We start from the raw sequence: 25802 nt of genomic DNA, 5'->3' as shown, positions 1-25802 counted from the left end.
CCGCAGCGAAGTCATGGCTCACAATGGCTGAATGGGAAATGTAAATGACTGGTGCTTGGATCACGTCTATTTGAAAGTGTCTAAGCGTCTTACACTGTTGTGTGTATGGGCATCAAATAGGCATATTGTTCTCCCCATTTACTAGAAGACAGTACTTCTTAAATGGAGTGGCCCACCTCTTGTTAGCTTTTTTGGCACCAAGCGCTCCCATGCAAACTTGATGGTCTCTTGTAGTAATCTGATATGATTCATTGCATTCATTTAACTTAATGAGATATTCAGTATAGTCATGATGTGCAATTCTTTTTTGTTTCAAATAGGAAATGACAAATTCCACAATAATGTCTAATTTCACTAATATACCTGCTGTGATTTTGTCGTGAGATTGTGCCAGTGGCTGGAATGTAACCTCCTGACCTTTGACCCCAGAGATAAACAATGAATAAGCCTCTGTGTGCATCCTATATGACCGTACTCATGCCAGCAGATGTTACCATGAACCTCGAGTCGAGTAATATAGGTCTACACCTGCTAAATACAAATTAAAAGGTAAACATTGAATGTGATTTAGTGTATTTATAAATAAGTATTTATGAATGAAGATCTAAGTACTTTATTTGAATTAAAGTAAAAAAAAAAAAGTGCATAATGGTTTTATTTGGAACAATCCTACCACAAATCTTTTCCCATCAACATTACTACCAGTACAACTAATACGTACTATTATTAGTGCCACTAATTCGATCATACTAGAATACTCATACTAGAATCAAGAATACTCAGATATAGGACATACTCTTCCACCTGTGCAGAAAACTGGTTGTGCGCTACTTGTCAAGTCTTGCAGTTTTGTAGGGAGAAGTGTTGACATTCTTGAGCTATAAATGTCAAGCTGTTTCTTGTCCCAGGCGAGCTGCACTGGTGTGATTATTTGTATTAAGCCGCTCCCTTTAAACTCCCAAATTTTGGCCTGATCCAAAGAGGGCCCCTCTACTCCTGTCGTCATGGGAACAGAGCACTTCGCTGTGAACTTTGGAGCCATGCAAACACAGCCGTGTCTGCTCCAGGCCAAACTTTTGACTTTGTGTGTTTGTAGTTTAACATAATGAAGGGAAATTGAATTAGTATTGAAAGTCACTTTCAAAGTTGGGAGAAAAAAAAAATCAAAATCATTAGAAAGCTGCATAAAATTCCAACAACTTTTTATGGCTGTACTTTTGTATTTTACATGTGAAAGCCAGGGCTCCTTATTTTGAGACAAGGAGCTAACTTGTCTTCAGTTAAATCATACATTTTTTATTGTATAGCCCTGTTTATCTGTGTGCCAGTTTTACATGTCTGTAGTGTGGAAAATGTTGAATTGAATCACTATTTAGTCAATATTATGCTTGACAAATAAAAAAAAAAGTTTGAGTCCATAATCATTGTGATTGGAATCAGCTTGATGGAGGAGGAGCCTTGTCAGTTCCAGGTTGGACATGAAACATGAACCAGAATCCACAAAAACTAAAAATATAATTATATACCAACTACATTTGTAAGTATTAAGAACCGTCTTTTCAGGTTGTCCATAAAGTTTACAATAAAAATATATATTACAAAGGCAATTTATATCTTAATCAGACTTGTTCTATTGTACTCAGTGGTTTCCAAAATGATTTACCTCATTTAATACACCTCTATTTGGGCACCATTAGTCGCACAAAGCACATCAAGATGATACTCAATTTCTTGCCATGTTTGCTGTAGCATGGCCTCATCAGTGGTTGCAGTGGTATCGGTTATCTTTTGCTTTAGTTCAGTAATGTCCTGTATCTTTGTTTGACACACAGTAGCTTTAACGTAGCCCTTTAGATCCCATGATACACTGTGCATTCTCTCGAGGAGTAGCCATTACTTGGGGTTTCATTTAAACAGATGCCTCTTTAATCCACAGGATGCCTGAAATACAAAAATATAATGTGATTAAAAACTTTTATAATCACTGAGTACAAAAGAACAAATCTAATATATCTTATCAATTGCCTTTGTAATTCAATTTAAAAATTGTAAAAAGACTTAATGGACACCCTGTATATGCAAATACGAAGGATATTACTTACTGGAAATTTACAAAGTAATAGCTTAGTATATGCATAATGACTCCAATAATATGAACTTGCAAACAATTTGGACTAATGAAAAGCTTATTTAAAAAACACAGTATTTTTGCCATTTAGCCCTGCAGAAATCCTACTCCACATTTTAACAACTACCTCAGTGGCCATCCTCCCTTGTCAGTGTGCAGTGGAGGCAGCATTGTGCGCGTAATCATGGTGGGCTCATTCATTCACATGGTAATTGGAGCAGAGGAATGGAGTTTCTGCAATGGTGCGGTCCAGGCAGGTTTTGAGACTTTTCACTGAGAATGGACTACCTCAGAAAGCCCATTTTAAAGTCCTATGTCAGCGTGTGCGAGGGGGGAGTGCTCAAATGTGGAGAAATTTGAAGAGTTTCAAGCTGCAGGTGGGTTACGCCTCGTCAACAGGTTGAAGTAATGAGATTTTCAGACAGAAAAGAATTAATCAGGATTTCAAATGTCGTCTTAGCATAAATTTAAGCTCCAGCTAAAGAAATGTCATGCCACTATGACTTTGAGTGCAATGCATTTGGTTTTAATGAGATGTAATTTTTGCTTGACTAATTCCTTTTATTGAAGTCTGTGTTGCTGTCTGTCTTATTATATTTGGTGATTTGTACACATGACTAAAGTTAAAGGAGGTGAAAGACGCCTACTTTTCTTAAGAACATCATACAGTGCACACCTGATGATTCATAATGATGCAACATGTTTGACAAAGATGAATAGCAACAGTAACTTTGACTAGCCTTGATTTTGTAGGTTTCAACGGAATCACAGAAAATGAGAAGACTATAAATGGCATACAGTGCAGTAATTTCAGATATTTACAAAAAAAGGTTGTAGTAATTTTCCTATTCTTACAATAATGGGCCAATCTCCATAGGAAGCATATTTCTGTATTGTTGCATTTGGCTCCTGTGGTGCTGTTATATGGGTCAGAGTTGAATGGACCCCGTAGTTGTGTTTTATCTATGCAGACACTCCCAACCCCGTGTGGAGCTATAATCCGGGTCATGTTTAAATTTTTTTAGACAATAATGTGCCACTAACAGTAGCAAGTGCAGTAAAGAAAATTATTTCAGATAACTGATAGTATTAATGACATATTTTTAATTTACACTTAAGAAATGTCAAATATCTATATGGGCATATCTGTCGCAGCAGTCTATGTTTTGACATTATGTATTCAGATATTAGTGTTGATAGGAGCGTCTTTGTTTTTGTTGCATCCCTGTCAGTATCAACTCAGTCATAGCTGTGCTCTGGCTTGTCTGAGATGTTGTCTATACAAATTCAGCAAGTTTTCACATTGCTCATAGCTTGTGCTTCAAAGTATGTGTGTAAAATAGGTCACGCTGTGGTCATATGGGCATTTTGGCAGGTTTGCTGTGTTGGATTTGACCGAGCATTGGGGCGTGTTAAGTGGAGCATATGATGTGGCTTTGTCTCTGTGGAAGATCAAACATGGGAATGAGTCAATTTACTCCAATTAAGCTTTGCATCCTTTGTTTTGTGGACCCACATTTTGTTGTGTGACTTTTGGAAATCCCATTAGTGAACTACTTATTCATTATTGAGGGTAAGGGAGATGTGGCTGGTGTGTGACGAAGTTGGCAAGAGACATGGTGACCAGCGCTGCATGGGAGGCTTGGTGCAAGCCACGAGAAAAGCTCCTTTGAGTTTGAGCTTTAGCCTGGTCACGTGAAGTCGAGCAGGAAGAGAAGGATGAGGTCAGAGGGAGAGAGAGAGGGAGGGCGACAGAGGGCAGGTGGCCAGGGGATCAGACACAACACAAAACTCCAAGTTGTACTTCCAAGTAGGGCTGTGCAATTAATTGAATTTTAATCAAGACGGCGATTCAGTCATTTCTAATCATCAATAATCAACATCAGGTCCATAGCCAATTTTCTGTCGGTAAAAGCTTGTAGTTGGAGCAGAGTTCAAACTTTGGAAGGAGACTACTTTCAGCGATAAATACAATTATTAAAAATCTGTAAAAAACAAAACAGATGTTCAGGAGATTTCAAAGCCATTTTTTAGATTCAATTATGAATCCAAAATTTTGATGGATCATTATGAGGAAAAATATTGTGCTTACATTTTTTGTCTTCTTACCTTGCCCTAGGTTCCCATGTTTTTAAGCCCCATTTTAGAGTTCATCAATGGAGAAAATGGCACAGTGAATTAGGTATTCTCCCACTAGCCAAATTATTTCCACTTCAAAAATACTGCTCATGAAAATACTGGTATGTTGCTGATCAACTTACCAGAATTTAAATTGCACCTAGAGTTAATTAAAATATATCAAGGCAAGTGTAGATGACTCTGCAACTACAATATGCAAGACCCACCTCAGGCCCAAAGCCAATGGCATTGATTCTTTAAAACCTTTGAGGGGAATGGTTAGACAGCTAATGTGATATTTAGAGTTTACTTTATTAAGCTCTGGGCATCTGCTCAGAGAGTGAGGTGACATCATCCTTATCTGTCAACACAGGTAGTCCATGTCAAGGCTCTCCCTCCTTGCATAGTGTTTGTTCTATACAGCATTAGAGAAATATATATGTTAAATAATGTGCTCATTCCAACCTGCAGTTATAGGCACTTGTCTCCATTTATGTATGCACAGTTGGTTCTTTATTATCCCTTGGCAAATAAACTGCATCCTAATCATAGCTAAACCCCAAACAATCTGCCCATAAACATGTAGCCTTGTTATCTCCCTTCTCCGCCTCCTCCTTAATGTCCACTGGTCCCTGGATACGTCTGTAGACCATTGTACCACACACAAAGCTCCAAGTCCACCCCACTCCTGCTTCCATTCATAAAAACCATTGATGCATAAAACCGGGCTCTTCCTCCAAACCCAGGCGCCCCCAGAGTCCAGCCTTTGCGAGTGATAGAGACATTGATCAAAAGCGGGTTGGACACAGAGTAGTGAAGGGGTGGTCCCAGGACACGATGAAAGGGGGGCACTGGCTGGGAAAGGCCGCAATGCCCTTTTTATTGTTACATTTACATCTACTTTACATGCCTGAGCCAATCAATTTTAAAGCTTGATTGTGTGCCCGTAATTTACTTATTTACTCAAACAATATGCCAAATTAACATAAATTAATACACGATTAATGATGATTAATTATTAAGAGAGCCTAAATCTTGTCAATCTTTGTTTTATTTACCTAATAATAGCATTAATACAATCCCTTTTGCTTATCCACAGTAGAGAATGATTCATAAAATAAAACTGTAAAAAGTTTTACACCTGCATTGGAATTGACAGGACCGCATATATATTGATTGGTTGCCAGCTGTTTAGTCTGCGTAAAGGGGTCTATTATAGTAGCAGTTGCATTTGTATTATTTTTTTCTTCTAAAACTGTATTCCTCTTGTCATTTTTTTCAGAAATGACACTACTGTCATCACAACCTAAACCGCTAGACTCTCCTCTGGTCGCTGATGAAGCCCCAGCTCCGAGCGCAGAGGCTGAGGATCCAGATGTGAGGATGCTGGAGAAGAGGTCAAAGGTCATCGAGGAGCTGCTTCAAACTGAGAAAGACTATATCAAGGACCTGCAGATGTGTGTGGAGGAGATCATAGAGCCACTGCAACTGAAACAGGTGAACACATCAATGCAAATCAATTAAGATATTTTTTGTTATGGATGTAAATTGCTCTCTTATTAAAACATCTATGAAACCCCTCAGTTGTCCAGGCAGGTTCTATAGCAAAAGAAAATTCAGTTGTCAACTGGACAAATGTTTTAAAGTGAAGATGCCCACTTGGATGAGTAGCAAACGTCTTCACTCTAAAACCTTTGTCCAGGTCACAGAATTGAATTTTCTTGTGCTCTTATTAAAATGTTCTTAAAAGATTCTAGAGAAAGTTGGTTCATACTTGTTCATACTAGTTGATGGGGACAAGATGTTGACTAATTGGACATAATTTACATATCATAATTTTGTGTTTTGGATATTGGAAGAAGATATAATTTGAGCAAATGAGTTGTGTAACATAATATTTTATTTTCTCCAAAGATGAAGAATGTGGACTTTGAGGGTCTCTTTGGGAACATCAGTTCTGTAATAGACCTATCCCAGCGTTTGTTTGAAGAGTTGCAAGACTCAGACTCTATAGGTGAGCATTAACAAGAGTAAAAACTGAAAAATTGTTGAAAATGATACATAATGGTATTCAGGAGAAATTATTTCAAGCATTGTAACATTTTTAATAACTTCTTTTATTACAGGGAAGGTATTTCTCACCTTCAAAGTAGAATTGGAGGAGGTCTACAAAATCTATTGCCAAAACCATGATGATGCCATATCTTTACTGGAGACATATGAAAAAGATGAGACAATCCAGCAGCATGTTCTGGAGTGTCTTGAGAGATTGAGGTGAGTCTATGTGGTTGCTCAGACCAAACTAATGGTCTCTCACAATAATTACAATATGTAATAACACAACATTTGAGCTGTAGAGGGTAGAATAGCTGCTATTATCCCTTCATTCTGCTGTTTACTGGTTTCAGCTCATGCCTTTTAATGTTACTGCCTATTTAAAAGTTGGTTCCCTGAGATGATCCTGCTTTGTGTCCTTGGCATAAAGTATGGTAGTTTCAATATTATCATTTACCGCAGTACAGAAAGTAAATGACAGTTCATGCAGGCTTGGTTTCTGCTAACCCATTTTTTCTGTCTGATTAAATTTAGTATCAGCTTCCACTGGACTTTGAACTTTTTAATGCATTGTAGGATATGAGAAAAACAGTCTGCGCTTGGTAAATATTTAAACAATAGCAAACCATAGGCAGTTGTTGTGTGTGTGGTTTTCTCAGAGTATCAGTGGGCCTCAGTAATGTGAAGGAGCTGAAGAATGTGCCCAGCCTTGTTAGACCTGGGCACATTTCACCAGCATGACTCAGGAAGCAACACTGAAGCGCATATATATATATATATATATATATATATATATATATATATATATATATATGTCTGTATAACTATTAGCCTTTTAGTTTTGGGCATTTCTTAAATTGTCACCTATAAATCTTTTTTTTTTTGTATTTCCTGCTCCATAAACTGCTTGGAAGGGTTGTTAGGTTTTATTAGTTAAACCTGGCCTTTGTCCAAGTTTTAAAAGATACAGTCATAAATCGTCAACAGGGTGTTACCTAGTTGACCCTTTTATATCAGTTTCTGTTTAAAATCTAGTGCATTGCAATTTTAAACCTATTAGTGTCTTGCTGCAAATGTTTAAACTTGTTTGTCCTCTTTTTATTCCCATTCAATGCGCAGGGCCATTTATCGAGCCTGGTAAGTGACTAAATAGTGGTTTGCAGCATGAGAATAATTTTGACCGCATGCCTACTGCTCACTAACCCCAGCAAATTATATGCATCTTTTATTGTGTGATTGTTATTCTATCTGTGCCTTAATTGTGATGCATAAGGTCATTGATTTGCTTGGACAGACGTGGGTTCAAATGATGCTTTGTTTTGCATGAGCATAAGGCTTGCATTTGTGCTGAAAAACTCATTCATCCTTTCTCCTTGTGATCCTTGTCTTTTGGGTATGCAATGCCATCTTCTGGGCTAAAACAGCAACTGCAAATTCATGTGATTTTGAAAACTAATTTTTATTGTATACAGTGAGTAAAGCTGAATTTAACCATATTTTCATACTGTACAGTGTTATTTAATATGTCATTAATTTGTTTTATAACACTTACACATTGGCTCACATTTGGGAGCTACTGGTCCAATTCCTCATTTTTGACAAGATTATATTGTAAGGATTATGATTATAATTATTAAGTCCCATTATTTGTACTAATAATTATCTAATTATTATTTGTACTAATAATTATCTTAAAACAGAAGGCTGATTTGCCCACTAGAATGCATTCAAACTGATTGGATTTTTTTTCCCTCAAGTGTGTATCCTCATCATTACCTCTTGTTATTTTACCTACTTTGTGAAAATCACAATTGCGTTGTTGTTGCTGTGTCATCTAATATTCTTTTGTTAAACACACTTTTAACCTATACTTCAACTATGTCTTTGCTTGTTTTTCAGGGGTAAGACCAACTACATAAACTTGGGCTCCTTCTTGATCAAGCCGGTGCAGCGGGTAATGCGTTACCCTCTGCTGCTGATGGAGTTGCTGGGAGCCACCCCAGACAGCCATCACGACCGCACCGAGCTCACGCAGGCTCTGCAAGCTGTCAAAGAAATCAACGTCAATATTAACGAATACAAGCGAAGGAAAGATCTTGGTGAGATGAATTCAAATAATCAAACAGTTACACTCTTTATATTAATGTGCATCAACCTATAAATAATAATGTGGTAGCCTGGTAATAGCATTGGGTCAGAAGGATGAGTTACATTGTACTAAATTGGATTAGTACAACACTTGTAAGTGTGGTGTGAACTAAATAAATAACATTTTGAATAATTAAATGATTATGTGTTGAATGCTAATGTATTAGGAGGGTGCATAGGAGGCTTTGTGGTCTTTTACGAGTTATTAAAATGTTATGTCTGATCAATTCCACCCTGACATTGTTATAAAATTGTTCCATGTTGTGCATACTTCTCAGTGCTGAAGTACAGAAAAACAGACGAGAACACATTTATTGACAAGATCTCAAAGCTGAGCATGCACTCCATCATCAAGAAGTCTAACCGCGTCAGCAGCCATCTCAAACACCTTACAGGAATCTCACCACAGGTAAGACGGCGACCTTTGTTATCCTTGTAGTTCATTTCTAGAATTAATTGAATGATGTATTTACATTTGTATAGATAAAAGATGAAGCGTTTGATGAAGCTGATAAGAGATTCCGATTGCAAGAAAGATTGATCAAGTCTTTCATCAGAGACATTTCCTTGTACCTCCAGCACATACGGGTAAATGGACATCAGACATTTTTTATATCTAATATCAATTAATAAATATAAATAAGATGGAAAAAAAAGCTTCCTATTATTATTTATGAACTATTGGAAATTGTTAATCCTGTTTTCTGTGTGCAATTTTCTTTTAGGAGTCAGCCTCTGTGAAGGTCCTGGCAGCCATGAGCTTCAGTGACATCTACTCCGACCGCAGCGTGCTGGCTCCTGAGCACTTCCAGAGGGCTCACCGCTCCATCAGTGACAAACAGTTCACTGAGTTTGTGAGTATTGGTTATTACTATTATTAAATCCGTTCGATATTAAAAATGGCTCTTTTTGATTTTCTATTTCTGAATTCTGAAATGTTTTTTACTCTGAGCAGAAGGAACGCACAGAAGCACTAGTTATCAACCCTCTGAATCAGCTTCTGCTCATGTTCGCTGGACCCCACAAACTCATCCAGAAGAGGTTCGATAAACTCCTGGATTATGACAACTGCAAAGAGCGTGCCGATCGGCTCAAAGACCGCCGTGTGCAGGACGAACTACAAGTGGCACGCAACACCTACGAAGCACTTAATGCACAACTGCTGGACGAGCTGCCCAAGTTTTACACCGCAGCTGATGACTTGTTCATCGGCTGTGTCCGGGCATTCGCTCAGGCCCAAAAAGACTTTATGAAGATGACATTGGGAGAGCTACAGCCTCTCCTCCAGGTGAGGAGAGTGAATTACAGTGCAAAATTTTACACCAAGCTTTGAGAATCAAAAGGTTGCATGGATAACATTGCCCCTATTTTAGAAGAATAAATAAAATGCACATTTGTGGCAAAAAAATTAAAAAATATCCAGAGACACAACTTCTACAAAGTTTTTTTTTTTGTTTTTTTTCTGCTTTTACCCACATACCTCTGTGATCTGTTTTAGCTGACAATTCAAATTATGTACATTGTATATTTCCCTCCAAATATGGCACCCTTAAGATTCTCATTCCTTTATATACATAATACTTAGGACTATTAACTATTAACTGTAATACTGTTCAGTTATTAACACATTTAACTTTTTTGCATTTTACATTTTAGTTTTCTAGTAAACTTGGCAAAGGAAACCTGATTGCCAAATTCCAAGATGAGCACAGTCTCGTTCTCCAGCTCCTACAAAGTTTTAGTTTCTGCCCGGAAAACCTTCCCCCTGCTGTAACCACCAACAAAAAACCTTTTGAGAAGAAAACACTTGAAAAACAGACATCAAAAAAACAGCTACAAACTGTGAGTCTAATATGTCACAAGTTCAACCTTACTGTTGAAAGAAGTAGTAACTAATTGTTTCTTTTTCAGCAGCCTCCCAAAGTCCTGCAGACAGATGAGCACCGCGCAGAGCTGCTTGTGCGCTATGGTCCTGAGAAACTGTTCCAGGCAGATAGGAACTTTAATGCAGCTCAGGATCTGGATGTCTCCATACAGGAAGGAGATCTCGTGGGGGTCATCAAGCAGCAAGACCCAATGGGAAGCAATAATCGCTGGCTCATTGATAATGGAGGTAGGTCCCTTTTCTGGATGTCATGATAATGCATTGTTGTCAAAGTTCAGTTACACTCCCTACTGCTAATGGTAGCTTAAACCTCACCCCATGCATTTGTCTTATATAGCACTTTTCCAGACACTTAGTTTCTTTACAACTTTGTGCATTCAATCATTCACTTCATTCTTGGTGGTGTTGAGATACTTCTGTAGCTGCAATTGCCCTGCGGCAGACTGACAGAAGTGAGACTGCCATCGGCCCTTCTGATTTACTCTCGCGCACACACCACATTCACACACACCTGCTGATCATTTGAGCACTGACGAGATCTTATCCGACTCTTGGATAAGTCAGCTTATAGTTGAAATATTAATTTAATTTACTTTCTAATTGTTACATATTCTCCAAATAAGCTTATACTCTAACTGTAAATGGTACAAAAAATTATGCCTTTTTTCTTATTACAGTGACCAGGGGATTTGTGTACAGCTCCTTCCTCAAGCCCTACAACGCACGCAGGAGCCAATCTGATGTCTCCATTGAGAGCCAGTCGTCCAATGAATCTGGATATGGAGGTTCCTCCCCAGTCTTCTCACGTCAAAACAGCAGCAGCACCTTAACATTCAACCAGGACACCGCCACTGTGAGCTTTACCACATCACAACCCCCAAATCAGTCTTCACCACACCCCTCTCTAGACTCAGAATCCTCTAGAAGGAGCCACAATAGAGATGCACAAGATTTAGTCAGTCAAAGCAACTCTATGACCTTACCTTCCACTCCCAGAAATTCAAGTCAGAAGGAGTACTCAAGTCATCGTGATGCAGATCTTCCCTATTGGCATTCCGGCAATCATAGACACTCTTATGATGGAAATCGTGCAAGTCCAAGTAAATATAAGGAAGTGTCTGATCAATCGGAGACGGACTCTAGTTCATCGTCCAATAGGAATGGACGGTTGCGCTATGGACATGCTGATAAAGGGTATAATTCCCCTCAGTGGAGAAATGAAAATGGTGAAAAGAGGAAGCCTGCTGCCTACTCTAGAGATGAATATATCGAGCCAGAGCCTGAACCAAAAGCTGACGATTTGGATGGTCACCAGGTAACATAAACCCAAAAAAGTGTTGTAGCCAATTCCTATATATAGTTGTTCTGTAATATGATGTACTGTTTAATAGCTCTTAAATGAAAGCACATTGCATTTTTGTTAGGACAGTACACTAACCACATCTAGCTAATAATCTTCATATTTTAACACATTAAAAAAATGTATCTCTGCAAGTCAAGTGCTATGTCTTATACATTTTATTTGATATTTTGAAAATGTGAAAGGCCATGCTTAAACATAATACCACCCTTCTTTTTTATCTTTTCCCAGATATACTATGCACTCTACTCCTTTAATGCCCGCTGTGCCAATGAACTGAGCATTTCAGCCAATCAGAGACTGCGGATTCTCGAGTTTCAGGACATGAACGGCAACAGCGAATGGTGGCTTGGCGAAGCGGATGGCAAACGTGGCTATGTGCCTTCGAACTACATCCGCAAATCAGAATATACATGATCTATGTGACTTAATACTATGAGCAAGACACAAAAAGACACTTATTTTTGTCATGAAGTTTGGACCTTAAGTGCTGCTGAAATGGTATACTTATATTTATAGAGTTTTTAAATATTATTTTTTACATAACTGACACATTACTCCAACCAATTGAAAAACTTGTGAATCTCACCAGACGGTTGCCATAATCTCTGGATCTTAATAGTATTGGCACATGGGACATTGCAATGAAATGTGAATGTTTCTGATGATCTGACTTGTATGCAGAATGACCTATGAATAATGTACTAAAGGAATTTCTGCAGGAGGTGTAGATCATTACATTTACAAATGTGTGAACAAATTTGAAGGCACTTAAATTGTTTCATTGGATAAAAGTTTGACATGCCGGTCAGGCCATAGACAACATTTGGAGTGCTTTGAAATGTGTTATGAATCATCTGAATAAAAGCCAAGTATTGTACACAACACTGTATCATTGCATTTGAGTTTAAATACTAAAAATGTTAATGATTTCCAGAAATGTTGAATGTAGTATTTAGGCTAGATGCCTATTACAATCATTATAGGCAACATCTGTATTACTTCAGCTAGTAGTTCACTATCAGTTATACATGGTTAAATGATCAGATGTTTCAAATTCATTGCCTGAAAGAAAAAAATCAAGTTGGTACTAAAAACATTGCTCAAATGCAGTAGATTTAATTCAATTTATCCGCATGGGGAAATTAAAGAGGACTTGATCGTACGTCCTCTGAGGTCAACAGTTTTATTTCTGCTTCCACCAGCTGTGTCTTTGAGCAAGACACCTAACCCAGCTTACCTCCAGTTTGTGCATGCACTGGTATATGGATGTATTTGTTTTCAGTAGGGGTGTTTTTTTGATGCAAAGTGCCAAACACAGAAAAGTCCTTATACCATATTTAAAACAAAATATATGTGCAACCATATCCTATGCTAACATTAGACCCCTGACCTCTTGCATAATAACACACAGTAGGTACCTGTAGGTCTGAGCACACTTTGAGGCTGCTGATGGCATCATGGCAGCACTGCGCACACCCACACTGAAAAGGTAGGCTTTGATGAACACTGCATTTAGTTTAGTTTGAAACTTTTAGACCTTTAGAAATTTGTGTTTGTAAAATTGCACAGTAGGCTTAAAATCACGATTATAGCCTAATGTTGGACATGTACCAGGCTAAAAATTAAAATTAAATGTAGACTATTATCCAACAGGTTCAAGTCAACATGAAATTTTGCAAACTGAACTAAGCTAATGACAATGGATTCCATGGATTTCCTGGAGGCCATGGCTGGAGATAAGTTATATAACTTTAACAATGAAAGTGTTAGATGAAAGTGATGGCAATTTTATATTGTGAAAAGTTATATTCACTTCATCAAGTCCATATTCAATGTTTTTTGTGGGGGTTTTTTTGTACTACATAATCAAACTGGTGGTAGGCATTTCAGTTGATTTTTTTAAACTGCTATTGTGAAAACCTGGTTAAAATTACGTGCATGTAGAGGTTAGGGTGCAAGATAACAATTTATTAATGAATATCTGGGAAATCTTGGATTTTTTTTTTACTGGGCATCAAAGTTCACAACTTAGCGGCTTCATTTTGGAGACACAAAATGGCGCCTGTTCCAAATAGGAATGTTCGTTATACCTCCATGCAGTGACCCTGTTGGTTAAATGCATTTCTTTGACTGTCTACTGCCATTTAATACCTGGTGGGCAATAGGCCAGATCTTATTCAGTGGGAGCAGTACATAGTCCCTGTTTAACATGAAAGAAAACAGGTCTATTTTGAGCATTTCAAAGGCCAGATAATGCTGACCTATGAACTCGAACTGCCCCACAAAGTGCACTATGTTAGTGTGGACGGGGTCAATGACACAGATCTCCAGCATGGATACCTAAACCTTTAAAACTGTGAAGTCAAATAGCATAATATTAAATACAAAAAATAATACTGGCCACAAGGCACCACCTGGATTTAACTAAGCAAATAGGTATTATTATTATTGGTTAGGTCTAGGTTCAGCAGAGGTGAGGTCTACAGTAATATATTTCATCTGTATTGTGTGAAAAATTTGTATTCCCTCTACTACTATTGCTGAAAAAAGTACTTTCTGAGTTACTTTCCACTCTGGATCTCAACTAGCATTGATTTTCATATCAAATTTACTTCCATATTGTGTTAATTGTACTTTTCGAGAAGTGCGTGGTTGTTTCTTACATTAAAACCTACATATTTCCACAAAAAGTTGATTAGGTGCAACAAGAAACTGTGGTGTTTTAACTTTCTTCAGTGATCAATGTGTGATTATTATGTACTTAGTAATAATTTATGAACGTACATGTAGAACTTAAGGTGCTTTCTGTACCATTTTTGTAGTATTTGGATATAGCAATGTAGTTACCTTTACCCTTAATACCAGAGTGAAAGAGTGGATGGGCCAGATCAGACAGACTCTAGATACAAAGGAGCCCAAGAGAATAACAACAGAGGACACTGACAACGCTTTGAGATAAAGTGAAAAATAATTTGTGTTAGAAGTAGAATTATGAGCGGATTCAAGCATTGTTCTTTCAATGTTGACTGTTTCTAAACCAGGGTTACAAGCTACCACTTTATTCAACTCTTTGGGCTGGGGCACGCCATCCAGTGCTGGAAAATGATCCTTTCTCCTCTGGATGTCTGCAGGTCTCAATTCTGATCCAAGAAACCTGACTTAAAGACAAGGCCAGAATAAAATAACTTAAAATAATGCAATATATCACTATACTACTCTTTTGCTCGTGTTTACATCCACTTAATTAATAATTACTAGATCATTTTTTTCAGAGTGCATAGTCAATACACTTTTAAAAGACCACAAAATACTTTAAAAGTGCATTACAAATACACTATGGCTTTTAGGTCTAATAATCTGCACCAAAATAATAACAAAGTGACAATAAATTGCATTCGACTTTCAGGGGTCATTGTTACACTGCTCTGAATCACGTTAGCTCAAGAGCATTGAGTATTTCCCTCCTCTGTTATAGCATCTCTTCCTCTTATTCCATCCACATCCCAAAAACACCCCATGGTTGGCAATGATGACTAAGGTTTGAAAAGGCTGTCTTAGTCATCTGCATTCGCTCCTCTCTCCTCTACTCTTATCTCTAACTCTCCCCTCCTCTATCCATCCCCTCTTCTCCTGCCTCCTCTTCTCTTAGCAGGGTTTGGTTTGTGAGATTAGAGAAGGTTGAAGTGGGGTAAACAGGACCGGGGTGAACCGGAGAGGAAGCAGAGGGAGCAAGGAGGAAGGGGCACGAGATATTGGACTGAATAAAAACTCCTGTGAGTCTTCTGGAGCTGGGGACGAAGAGAAAGACTAGAAGAGAGAAGTGGGCGTGGTGTAAGTGAGCTGTTTGGCAACTTGGTGTCATGATGTTTTTTAGGAGGTCCACAGGATGTCAACAAAATGCGGAATAGGAGCAACACAAAAGAATCATTCAAAGGTGCGTATTGTCCTAATTTATTATTGAGTTAACGTGGGATCATTTGTATTGATTCTTTTCTGCCATTAAAGGTTATGGGGACTGAAGACAATCCCATATGCTCCCCATATTTCAGTAAACCAGGAGGAGTTCTCCCAATGCTCCAATCAAGCTCCAGTATGGTTCTTTTTTCTTTAAATACCCTACTGTAAGTTTTTTTTTTTTTTTTTCAATAATGCAGTTTTGTATGAAAGTGATGTGATGAACACAAATATAATTTTTTTTTACACAAGAGTCACTGGCAGAAGAACTTCTCTTTGCTGTCTGCAAGAGTCTTCCTCCTACAAACCCCACACTGCATCAATCTGAATCAAAATGTCAGTTTACATGTGTTTATCTTTACACATGTAAAGATGAGTAGACAAAAGCAAAGACAGCTGATGGTGGAGAAGTGAGAAAGTGAGTGGACAGCAAACACAGTTGGTGGTGGAGAAAAGAGAGCAAGCAGAACGAAGCAAAGACATCTGATTAGAAAAAAGCAAAGACAGCCGACATGAAGAGAGACCATGAGTAGAAAGAACCAAAGACAGCTGATGGTGGAGCAGAGAGCACAAAAGTATGAAAGTGGTGTGAGGAACTCAAAATGGCTTTTTTTTTTTTTTACATGGCAAAGAGAAGTTGTTTCTGTCAGCGACTAACACTATTCCTCCTACAAACAGCATACTGCAGCAATCTGAATCAAAATGTCAGTTTAAATATGTAAAAACGAGTAGATGAAATCTGATCGTGGAGAAGAGAGAGAGCATGAGTAGAAAGAAGCAAAGACAGCTGATGGTGGAGAAAAGAAGGAACGAAGTGAAGACTGCCCAGGACTCTACTGCTCGTCCCTTTTCTATCAACATATTCTTCACCCCCTCTGCCCTAAAACAAACAAATAAATAGCATTAACTTGATTTGTTTGGTGGTTGTTATTAATTTTAGATCATAATAATAATTTTTTTCTCTGAGGAAATTGTCAGCAAATTGTAAAACACCAAAATAATGCAAAATGTCAATAGAATAAATGCACTCAAGTAAAATAATTGCAGATGCTTTTTGGAGAAAAGGTAAGAAGGTCAAGGTAAAGAACTGATATTGGTTGCTAGACTCATTTACATGCTGAGTTTATTATTAAATATATACCACTGGACATAGGACAAGGCACTGTGAATACATTTAATCATGATCTGAAGTGAAGTGTGATTGGACAGTATATAACTACTTGGTGTACATGAATCTCTAGAAAATTGTGGTAACAGTTTATTAGCATACCAGTATTGGATTTTGTAAGCATTTTAGTGCATACTTTATACAAACAGTAAACATGACCTCTGACCTCTTGCATAACAATGACAAACAGATTAATGTTTAAAATGTATACCTTCAGTCCTTTTTTATCCTAAAATATTACAAATATTTATGTCTAAAAAGTAAGATACAGTAATTACCAAATGTTATTTTTATTGTTTATTTGAACTAAATCTTTTGAATATATACTCTGAACAAAAATCAATGCAAGTTAGTAATTGTTAACCAAAGGGAGGAGGGGTCAATATTTCTGAGGGTCTTTACCTATACCCTCATATTCACAGTGTCCCAGAACTATTGAAGACATCATGGGCTGCTCAATACCTCTTTTAGTGTCATTGTGTGTCCTCAGTGCCGTTGGACAGGAGTACTATGTAAGTATCAAGATGACATGCATTTCATTTAATAAACACATTCAACAGTACACATGGGTAAATTGAAATATAAAATTGTTTCCAGGAATATACAGGTACTGATGGAAATTACGAATATTACTATGATGACAGCACTGACAGCCCTGGAGATGTTATTGAGACTACCTTAGATGACTGGATTTTTGAACTACTGGACACTATAGGTACATTTTCTTTGTAACCTGTTGCTATCATTAAAATCAATTGAACTTTGGTCCCTTTATTTTATCTATATGTAGATCACTGCTCATCAGAACCCTGCGCAAATGGAGCAAGTTGTGAAAATACGGCTGAGGGTGGATTTCGGTGCCATTGTTCTGAGCCCTTTACAGGAAAGACATGCCAGACAGGTAAGTTATTTACACAATTGCTTTAGGAATGGGAAATATGATTTTGACACCCTTGGAATTGGTGTCTTGTTTTTCAGTGAAAGACTATTGTAAAGGTGCAAAATGTGGTCGTGGCACCTGTGTTTTTAAATCTTCTTACCCATATTATGAATGCAAGTGCAAGCATCCTTACAGACCTCCCGACTGCAAGAAAGGTTAGCTGATTTTTTAAATGAATGTATAAATATTTTTGTGTAAAAGTACTATTGAAATTCTGCAACAACTTGTCAGTCTTATTGATTTGATTTTTATTGATCTTTTTTTTCCTCTAGCGGCTGCATGTAGACCCAATCCTTGCCAAAATGGAGGTTCTTGTCTCAAAGGTTCCAAACGCACGTCCTTCAAATGTTCCTGTCCTAGTGGCTACACTGGGAAGTTTTGTGAAGTTGGTAAGTACTAGTACTAGTGATACGTTACACATGATTATAGTTGTTTATATGGGTACATTTTCAGGGCCTAATGACTGTTATCAGGAGGATGGGGAGACTTACAGAGGGATGGTGAGTGTGACATTGGATGGGGACGAGTGTCTGGACTGGAATTCGTATTTCATCCTGCAAAAAGGAGGCGATCCATTCACAGAGTATGCAGGGTTTGATGGACTGGGGCCGCATAATTTCTGCAGGTAAGTAAATCCCAGTATACCAGTTCTGCAGAATAGACTTTTAACGTTATCAATCATGGAAATCAATGCAAACTTGCTCTTTGATTCTCGTTTGAATCACTCAGGAATCCAGATGGAGAAACTCAGCCTTGGTGCTTTATCAACCAAAATGGTCAACTTAAATGGAAGCTCTGCAATGTTAGGCAATGCTCCACAAGTATGTATGCTATAGTTATACATACCAGCTCATTTTTTTCTCTTAATTTTAGCTTTTTGATTCTTACAGCTCCTGTGACCCCTCCCACCATTTATGAGAGTGATGTGCCCACCCCAGCTCCAAATAAACCTGACATATCTGCTCCTTCTGGCTCCTTCTCCCAGTGTGGACAGCCTCAGCCAGGACGCACCTCCAGGATTTATGGGGGAAAGAAGTCCCTCCCCGGAGCTCACCCCTGGCAGGTCTCTCTTCAAATCCGCCCCAGATACTCCTCAAACCCCTTCAGTCACATCTGTGGGGGCATCCTGCTCAGCTCCTGTTGGGTTCTCACAGCAGCACACTGCATGTAAGCACAAAGCAGTCTAGCAGTGCTAACCCTCCCCTTCTTTGTATATTACATATACAGGAATATCAAATCACAATTAGGATGGCAGTGCCAGGCAATAATAATACAATCCAATAGAGAACAAGTCTTTAATACTATTAAAAAAAAAAAAAAAAAAAGAATCCTTGAAAACAGAAAATAAATTTTATTTTTGGTTATTCGAAAAAGCAAGTTCTGAAGATGTAAGAAATAAAACCTCAGTTGTTTCCCAATTCAAATAACTACTGCTTTATTCAAAAGTATGTTTTAAATCAGCCAATAATGTTTTAATGTAATAATAATGTAATAATTAACAAATTATTAATTAATTAATCAATTATACATTTTACTATCATTGTGAGTATTTATTTATTTGCAGAAAAAATGATGTTGAAATGCAAGTTGTTCTTGGAGGAGTGGACATTGAAAGGCATGAAGTATATGACCAGACTATTCCTGTGGAGAGGGCTGTGGTGCATGAGAACTACAGACAGTCACCATTTGCTCTATATAATGACATTGGTAATATTTGTCCCATTTGTCCCACTCTTTAAAAGCGTGTTACATATGCATCACCTTGTTCCGTTTCTGTAGCTATGCTCAAGCTGAAGGCCACGGACAAGTCACTTTGTGCCAAAGAAACACGTTTTGTGAAGGCGGCGTGTCTGCCAGCAGAGGGGTTTCCGAGCGGGACAGAATGTGTCATCTCCGGATGGGGAGTGACTGAGACACGTACGTTAAACAATACTCAGAATCATAAACTTAACATACAAATAGAATAAAATAAAAAGAAAGTCTATACAAAAGCATGACTTCAGGACAGTGAAGTTGGACATGTTTTGGCAGCATATGAAATATCCACCAGCCAACCAAAACCCATGTCACGGATTTACATTGGAAAACAAGGTAATGTAGGTCTATTTTAACTCTCTATGCATAGAGAGTTAAAATTGTCCTCTAATCTAAACACCCATAAAAACACTATACATTAATAGTTTTTCTTCTTTAAAAACTCATAGATCTACTTCTGCTTGATACTGTTGAGGAATTTAGCCTTTTCCTCTCATGTTCGTTAGTTTCTGCTAAGACAAAGAATAACCTTGAAACAGAGATATAGTTCAGAAAAGTATTTTACTCAATCAGCCAGTAAAGGGCAATACTTGTGCGCGGGGTCTGTGCAACTGTGCAACCTATACAATGAGTTTTTATACACAACCATGGTTTAGACCTCTTCCTTGGTGCACTGGCCTCTTGGCACGTTGCACAGTCTTATCAGGCTGTGATGAGCATCCTTGTTGTCTCTTGCTCCGATTGCTGACACATATTTTGTTGGTTTAACCAGGGTGACAAGTCATGAGTCAGTACATGCCTATTGATAAGTCATTTCCCTGCTTAGTTATTTGAGTAGATTTATAGATAGATGTAGAATATGTTGTACATGTCCTGAACATACACAGCTGTAATCAAGTCCTCGTCTTCACATGACACTGGTACAATAATGAACTACAGTAATACAATAATAAACTATGGCAATGGTTATGTAGAATAGCTAAACACAGTTATTTTTCCTAACAATACAATACAGTAATGTGGAGTTGTCTTGTTCCCAGAGAGACATGGCACCAACTATCTGCTGGATGCTCGTGTACTCCTGATCTCGCAGGACAAATGTAAAGCCCCTCACGTCTACGGAGACTCTCTGGACGACAGCATGTTCTGTGCTGGCAACATGAATGGAGGTGTCGACACGTGCCAGGTCATGACAAGTTTTAATCATCTTTCTAATGATAAAATTAAAGTATACATTACAGAGAGTCCCCTGGATTGGTATTGTTAAGAGGTGCCTCTGTGGTATAAAAAAGAAACTACTGAAACTGAAAATAATTGGTATTTAAAATATTGAGTTGCAAAAAAAAAAAATCTTTGGATTTCAAGCTTTTATGGCTGCTTGGTGGGTCCTGAGGTGGCACTATATGAAAGTTATGACATTCCCAGCACCAATTAATGGTTAGAAATTACTTTTTTAATTTTTAAATTTCAGGGAATTTCTTGACATTGTTTGCCTGATAATGGATCTAGACACTATTCATAGGTATAAAAACCGTCATAAATCAGGAAATGACCAGAACAATAAAAGAATTCAATTTGGTTCTTGATGAGTGAATATATTCTGCTGTATTTTGTGCAGGGAGATTCGGGTGGTCCCCTGGTGTGTGCGCGTAATGGGATTCATTATGTGGTGGGAGTGGTGAGCTGGGGAGATGGCTGTGGCAAGAAGTACAAGCCTGGAGTCTACGCCAATGTTGGGAAATTCACCAACTGGATCTCCAATCAATTAAACTCCTAAATGTGTTACCGAGGCAACTGTGCTTCATCCTAAATGATAATGATAATGAGAAAACTTCCTGTCCTTTAGATAAATAAAATATATTGATTGATACATGTGGCTTTGGACTTGTCACTGTATTTGTACTCTTTTATAAACACAAGACTACAAATCCACACAAAGTACAAATAACACAATGTCTATGCTGTAAGGACAAATTCAACTATGTTTTCAAAAAATTGTACTTCTTGAATTTATTTGATCTTTTATTCCCGTGTAAACAAAAAAACAACAACATTTGACTAATAAACTATTAAGGGTTAACTTGAGTTGTAGAATGCATAAAAGGCAGTGTCAAAGTCTAAATTACATGAAAACTCAAATCAATGCTGCTGTCTAAATATTGAACAGATGTGGGTGTATGGACGTAGGTATAAGGCCTACCCACTGTATTTGTCACTGAGTTGGGGTTCACCATGTTGGCTGTCAGAGTTCTGCTCATAGTCTTCTGTGTCTTATTTGGCAAGGGAGAAACCAATGTAAGTATAATATTATTATGAATAATATTAATGAATTTGTCCCCCAAAAACAATAATGATGCAAATTGTAACATTTGATTTCCTTTTTCTGCTTTTGAACTTGTAGCACACCATATGTAAGCACCCTTTTCTCTTTTTCATTAGAGTCAATAAGTGGTCATACAGGTTGAAATATATTAATTATGTATTAATGTCTTTGCTTTTGGTAGATATAGACTATGATGTGGACCACCCTACAGAGCCATCGTCCATTTTTGACCTAGGCGATTGGTTGATTGATCTCCTGGATGATAACAGTAAGGCAAAATTGAATCTTTCAAAAAAAAAAAGTGTGCTGTGTTTCAAGCTCTGGCAACTGTTCTCTGTGGTCATGGCAATTAAACAATTCAAATCAAAATATATCTTTTGAATGGAGAAAGGTCCTCACAAAGTTTTTCCAAATCAGGAAGGAATTGTTTGTCTGAAACCCATGTCTAGACAATAGGCAAATGTTTATTTTACTTAAAGTACAAAAACAAGTATAGGCAGAGAGACTGAATATGCCATTATGATGGGGTTTGATTTTTTTCAGGACTAAACCGGTAATAAAGTTTGACCTGCAGTGTAAAGGATTGCATTAGAATGTACTGGCCAGTGGTAATGTAATTTTCCTCTCCACAGATGTGTGTGAGCCGAACCCTTGTTTCAATGGGGGCTCATGTCATAGAAAGTCGGACACTGAGTTTGAGTGCTTGTGTCTAGAGCCCTATGTAGGCAAAGGATGCCAGAAAGGTGCTTTTCTGAATACTGAAGAATTGTGTCATTTATCTTTTCATGTTGTACAACATTTCTATTTTGAATTTCAGTGAAAAATATCTGTGAAAATGTGAAATGTGGCCATGGCATGTGTGTTGTTGACCTTGGTAAACCTCCGTTTTATCAGTGCAAATGCATATCACCGTACACCGGGCCTGACTGCATGTCCTGTGAGTCCTTTCTACTTCATACTAGTTATGAATACTGTTGCTGCAGTCTATTGCTGTTGAAAGTCAGGTTTCAGGAATGCTGAGTGCCTAGAAGTGTTACCCATGTGCTATTCTGGTTAAGGATCAGGCAGTCTATTTGTAATGGTAGTTATAATAAAATATTAAGCGGCGCATTTCTAAATTGCATTCTTACATCCTGTATTTGTCTTTGTTTAGTGCCAAGTGATCCCTGTGATCCAAATCCTTGTCAACATGATGGCGTCTGTATCCGTGGGTCCAAACGTTTCTACTGTGCCTGCCCAATAGGACACACAGGGAAGTTCTGTGAAAGTGGTATGTGGAAATACCAGATTTTGTGCATTATTTATTGCTTTGTCCTTCCAGTCACATTAACTCCAAATTATAAATCCAATGTTACATCCAAATAATTACAATCACCTCCAAATAATCCCCCAAATAATTTCTCTCACTACATTGTACTTCCTCTTGAGTAATATTATGAAAGTTACAGTACTTTTATTTGAGTACAATATGTTTGCTACTCTACCCACCTCTGATTGTGTAACTTATTTAGCACATTTTCAACATATGACCTCAAGATCCTTTCAAATATTAAATCAAATACACAAGATAAGCTTTTCCTGTTGTGTGACAGTTCCTGGTGACTGTTATGTCCAAAATGGAGAGACGTACAGAGGCATGGTCAGTATCACACAACACGGAGAGGAATGTTTGGACTGGCATTCCTACTTTGTTCTGGCTCGTGTTGGAAATGTTTTCCGTCGATTCCCAGAGTTTGATGGACTTGAAAAAAACAACCACTGCAGGTTTTTTCCAATAAATATATTTTTTATTATTTATTCTTATTTGTTTTTGAACTGAAGACTCATCCTTACTAGAGTGTATATAGACACTGGAGGCGAGGTGAATAAAATGTCTTACTCAAAGAGAGTTTTTCATAACCATTATGATTAATATTAGACAGTGTCTTTTAGAAATCCAGACGGAGACCTCAGACCATGGTGCTACGTTAGAAGAAGAAGAAGGCTGGTCTATGACTACTGCAAAATCGAGAAGTGCCCTGAAGGTAATGAACAGTGTGTGGCTTTATACTATACCATTTTTTTCTGTAGTTCATTCCATATTGGTTTATGCAGAGTTCATAAAAATTAATCCAAACATTATTTGCAATTAAACAATCTGATTTTGAAACTAGTACAAAAAGTTACACTATGTTACTTTTACATTTTCAGCTCCGACCACCCCGGTCCCAACAGTGACCCCCAGTCCCACCTCTCAGTTCTCTCAGTGCGGGGTGGGCCGACCTAAGAGGGCCTCCAGGATCTATGGAGGCACCAAGGCGTTCCCTGGATCTAACCCGTGGCAGGCCTCAGTGCAGAGCAGGAGCAGCGGCTCCAGTCTACCCTTTGAACACATATGTGGAGGTATACTGCTCTCCTCCTGCTGGGTTCTCACGGCTGGACACTGTATGTAAGTTATACTGAACGTCAACAGTTCATTCAACAAATCTAATACACATTAGAAATGATAAAATCTATTAACAGAGGCTTGTATTTGACAGAATACAAGGAAAAGAGTATCAAGTTGTTTTGGGTGGAATCAACATCCTGAAAGAGGAGGACATGGATCAGACCCTCCCGGTGACCAACACATATATTCACGAGAACTACAGCGAAACACCTGTGTCAGTGCACAATGACATTGGTAAGTAAATATTCACAAGCAGGCCACATGCAAGTATCCTTTTGCTAATATGTATTTCACTCTGAGGTGTGAGTGTTGTTAAATCTGGAAAAGAAAAGTCAAGGGGAATATATCATCCCCTCAAGCATTTGCTGAGGGAGTAGAGTTAGTCACACACTTGACACCCCACAAGGCTTAGTGTTGTGTCCTTGGGGGAAACACTTCATCCAGCTTGCTTCCAAGGTTGCTAAGTTGCCACCAGTAGCAAGCCAATTCACCATTAGAAATAATAACTAATTCCATTTAAAACATTTTTTTACAGCTCTTCTTAAGCTCAACATCACAGAAAGCCCTTACTGTGCAAAGGAAACTCCTTTTGTCAAAGCTGCATGTCTTCCAGATGAGCCCTTCCCTGCTGGAAAGGAGTGTGTCATCTCTGGATGGGGAGCAACTGAAACACGTATAATACTGTCAGCTATTGATTCAAATAATACAATGACATTATATCAAACCTAAATGTTACTTTTTCTAGAGAGCTACAGTAGTCATCTGATGAACACAAATGTATTTCTGATCTCTGATAAGAAATGCAAAGCTCCTCACATCTATGCAAGTGCACTGGATGACAGTATGCTTTGTGCTGGGGTCTTAGAGGGAGGCATAGACGCCTGCCAGGTTTGTAAATAAGACATACAGCTTAACTTTAGTGTGAATAGCCACTTGATTGTGTATTGTTATTTCATGTACAGGGTGACTCCGGTGGTCCATTGGTGTGTGAGACAAATGGCACTTATTATATCACAGGAGTGGTGAGCTGGGGCGATGGCTGCGGACAGCAGAACAAGCCTGGAGTCTATGCAAATGTGCTGAAGTTTAGAGACTGGATTTTAAACAAGATTAATTAAACTTAAACTAGACTTAATATATTTACATTTGCATTGTGTTACTTTTTGATTTTAGATAGTAGGGACAGACCATCATTTAACTGATTGAACCCTGAAAAAAGAACAATTTGAACAAAAGAAGAATTTGCTTTGGAAAAAATATTTTATTAGCAATTAAACCAAGCATTTACTCCCAGCTCAGCTTTGAGTTACAAGGGATACATAAATACTGAACCTGCCAGACAAAACAAGACCTCAAAGTGCATAAATTCCACAACCATTTTGTCTGCCATTGTCGTCATCATTATCAATTATAAAACGATAAAACTAAAAATTTGGCAAAAATGTACTTTTTGCAGCGACACACACCGAACCAGCTGCCTGATTTTTAAACAAATGCAACATGCGACCTTTGCCCTTTAAACAACTTAAATTCAGTT

General features: G+C 38.0%; 3 protein-coding genes across 6 annotated transcripts in view; all 3 read left to right on the top strand.

Annotated features, from left to right (window-relative positions):
- Nucleotides 1–12578, top strand: part of dnmbp (dynamin binding protein) — a 34056-nt gene extending 21478 nt beyond the window's left edge. For 2 of the 4 annotated variants that reach the window (XM_033985339.2, XM_033985341.2), the window contains 13 exons: nucleotides 5529–5743; nucleotides 6161–6260; nucleotides 6373–6520; nucleotides 7421–7438; nucleotides 8201–8400; nucleotides 8728–8858; nucleotides 8933–9037; nucleotides 9175–9303; nucleotides 9405–9737; nucleotides 10106–10291; nucleotides 10361–10562; nucleotides 11012–11649; nucleotides 11926–12569. In XM_033985339.2, the coding sequence (XP_033841230.1) occupies nucleotides 5529–5743; nucleotides 6161–6260; nucleotides 6373–6520; nucleotides 7421–7438; nucleotides 8201–8400; nucleotides 8728–8858; nucleotides 8933–9037; nucleotides 9175–9303; nucleotides 9405–9737; nucleotides 10106–10291; nucleotides 10361–10562; nucleotides 11012–11649; nucleotides 11926–12111 (2591 nt within the window). In that variant the 3' untranslated portion in view covers nucleotides 12112–12569. Of the gene's footprint in view, nucleotides 1–5528; nucleotides 5744–6160; nucleotides 6261–6372; nucleotides 6521–7420; nucleotides 7439–8200; nucleotides 8401–8727; nucleotides 8859–8932; nucleotides 9038–9174; nucleotides 9304–9404; nucleotides 9738–10105; nucleotides 10292–10360; nucleotides 10563–11011; nucleotides 11650–11925 lie in introns of all 4 variants that reach the window. The other 2 variants (XM_033985340.2, XM_055229877.1) reach the window with 2 other exon arrangements.
- Nucleotides 12579–17265: 4687 nt separating this feature from the next.
- LOC117387680 (hyaluronan-binding protein 2-like) lies at nucleotides 17266–21291 on the top strand. The gene is made up of 12 exons (XM_033985217.2): nucleotides 17266–17331; nucleotides 17417–17534; nucleotides 17610–17720; nucleotides 17798–17914; nucleotides 18032–18148; nucleotides 18213–18384; nucleotides 18489–18580; nucleotides 18650–18926; nucleotides 19324–19466; nucleotides 19539–19676; nucleotides 20555–20700; nucleotides 21133–21291. Exons 1-12 carry the CDS (start codon nucleotides 17266–17268, stop codon nucleotides 21289–21291), a joined length of 1656 nt encoding a protein of 551 aa, XP_033841108.2.
- A 384-nt stretch (nucleotides 21292–21675) lies between these two features.
- LOC129457211 (hyaluronan-binding protein 2-like) lies at nucleotides 21676–25552 on the top strand. The gene is made up of 12 exons (XM_055229878.1): nucleotides 21676–21813; nucleotides 22019–22105; nucleotides 22470–22580; nucleotides 22655–22774; nucleotides 22991–23107; nucleotides 23430–23601; nucleotides 23770–23861; nucleotides 24028–24265; nucleotides 24357–24499; nucleotides 24801–24938; nucleotides 25011–25153; nucleotides 25228–25552. Exons 1-12 carry the CDS (start codon nucleotides 21747–21749, stop codon nucleotides 25381–25383), a joined length of 1584 nt encoding a protein of 527 aa, XP_055085853.1. The 5' UTR covers nucleotides 21676–21746; the 3' UTR covers nucleotides 25384–25552.
- The last annotated feature ends 250 nt before the right edge of the window (nucleotides 25553–25802 follow it).

Source organism: Periophthalmus magnuspinnatus, chromosome 19, assembly GCF_009829125.3.
Source record: "Periophthalmus magnuspinnatus isolate fPerMag1 chromosome 19, fPerMag1.2.pri, whole genome shotgun sequence".
NCBI classification, from domain to species: Eukaryota; Metazoa; Chordata; class Actinopteri; order Gobiiformes; family Gobiidae; genus Periophthalmus; species Periophthalmus magnuspinnatus.
Note: the sequence above shows the minus strand (reverse complement) of the source record. Positions and strands in the feature narration are given on the sequence as shown.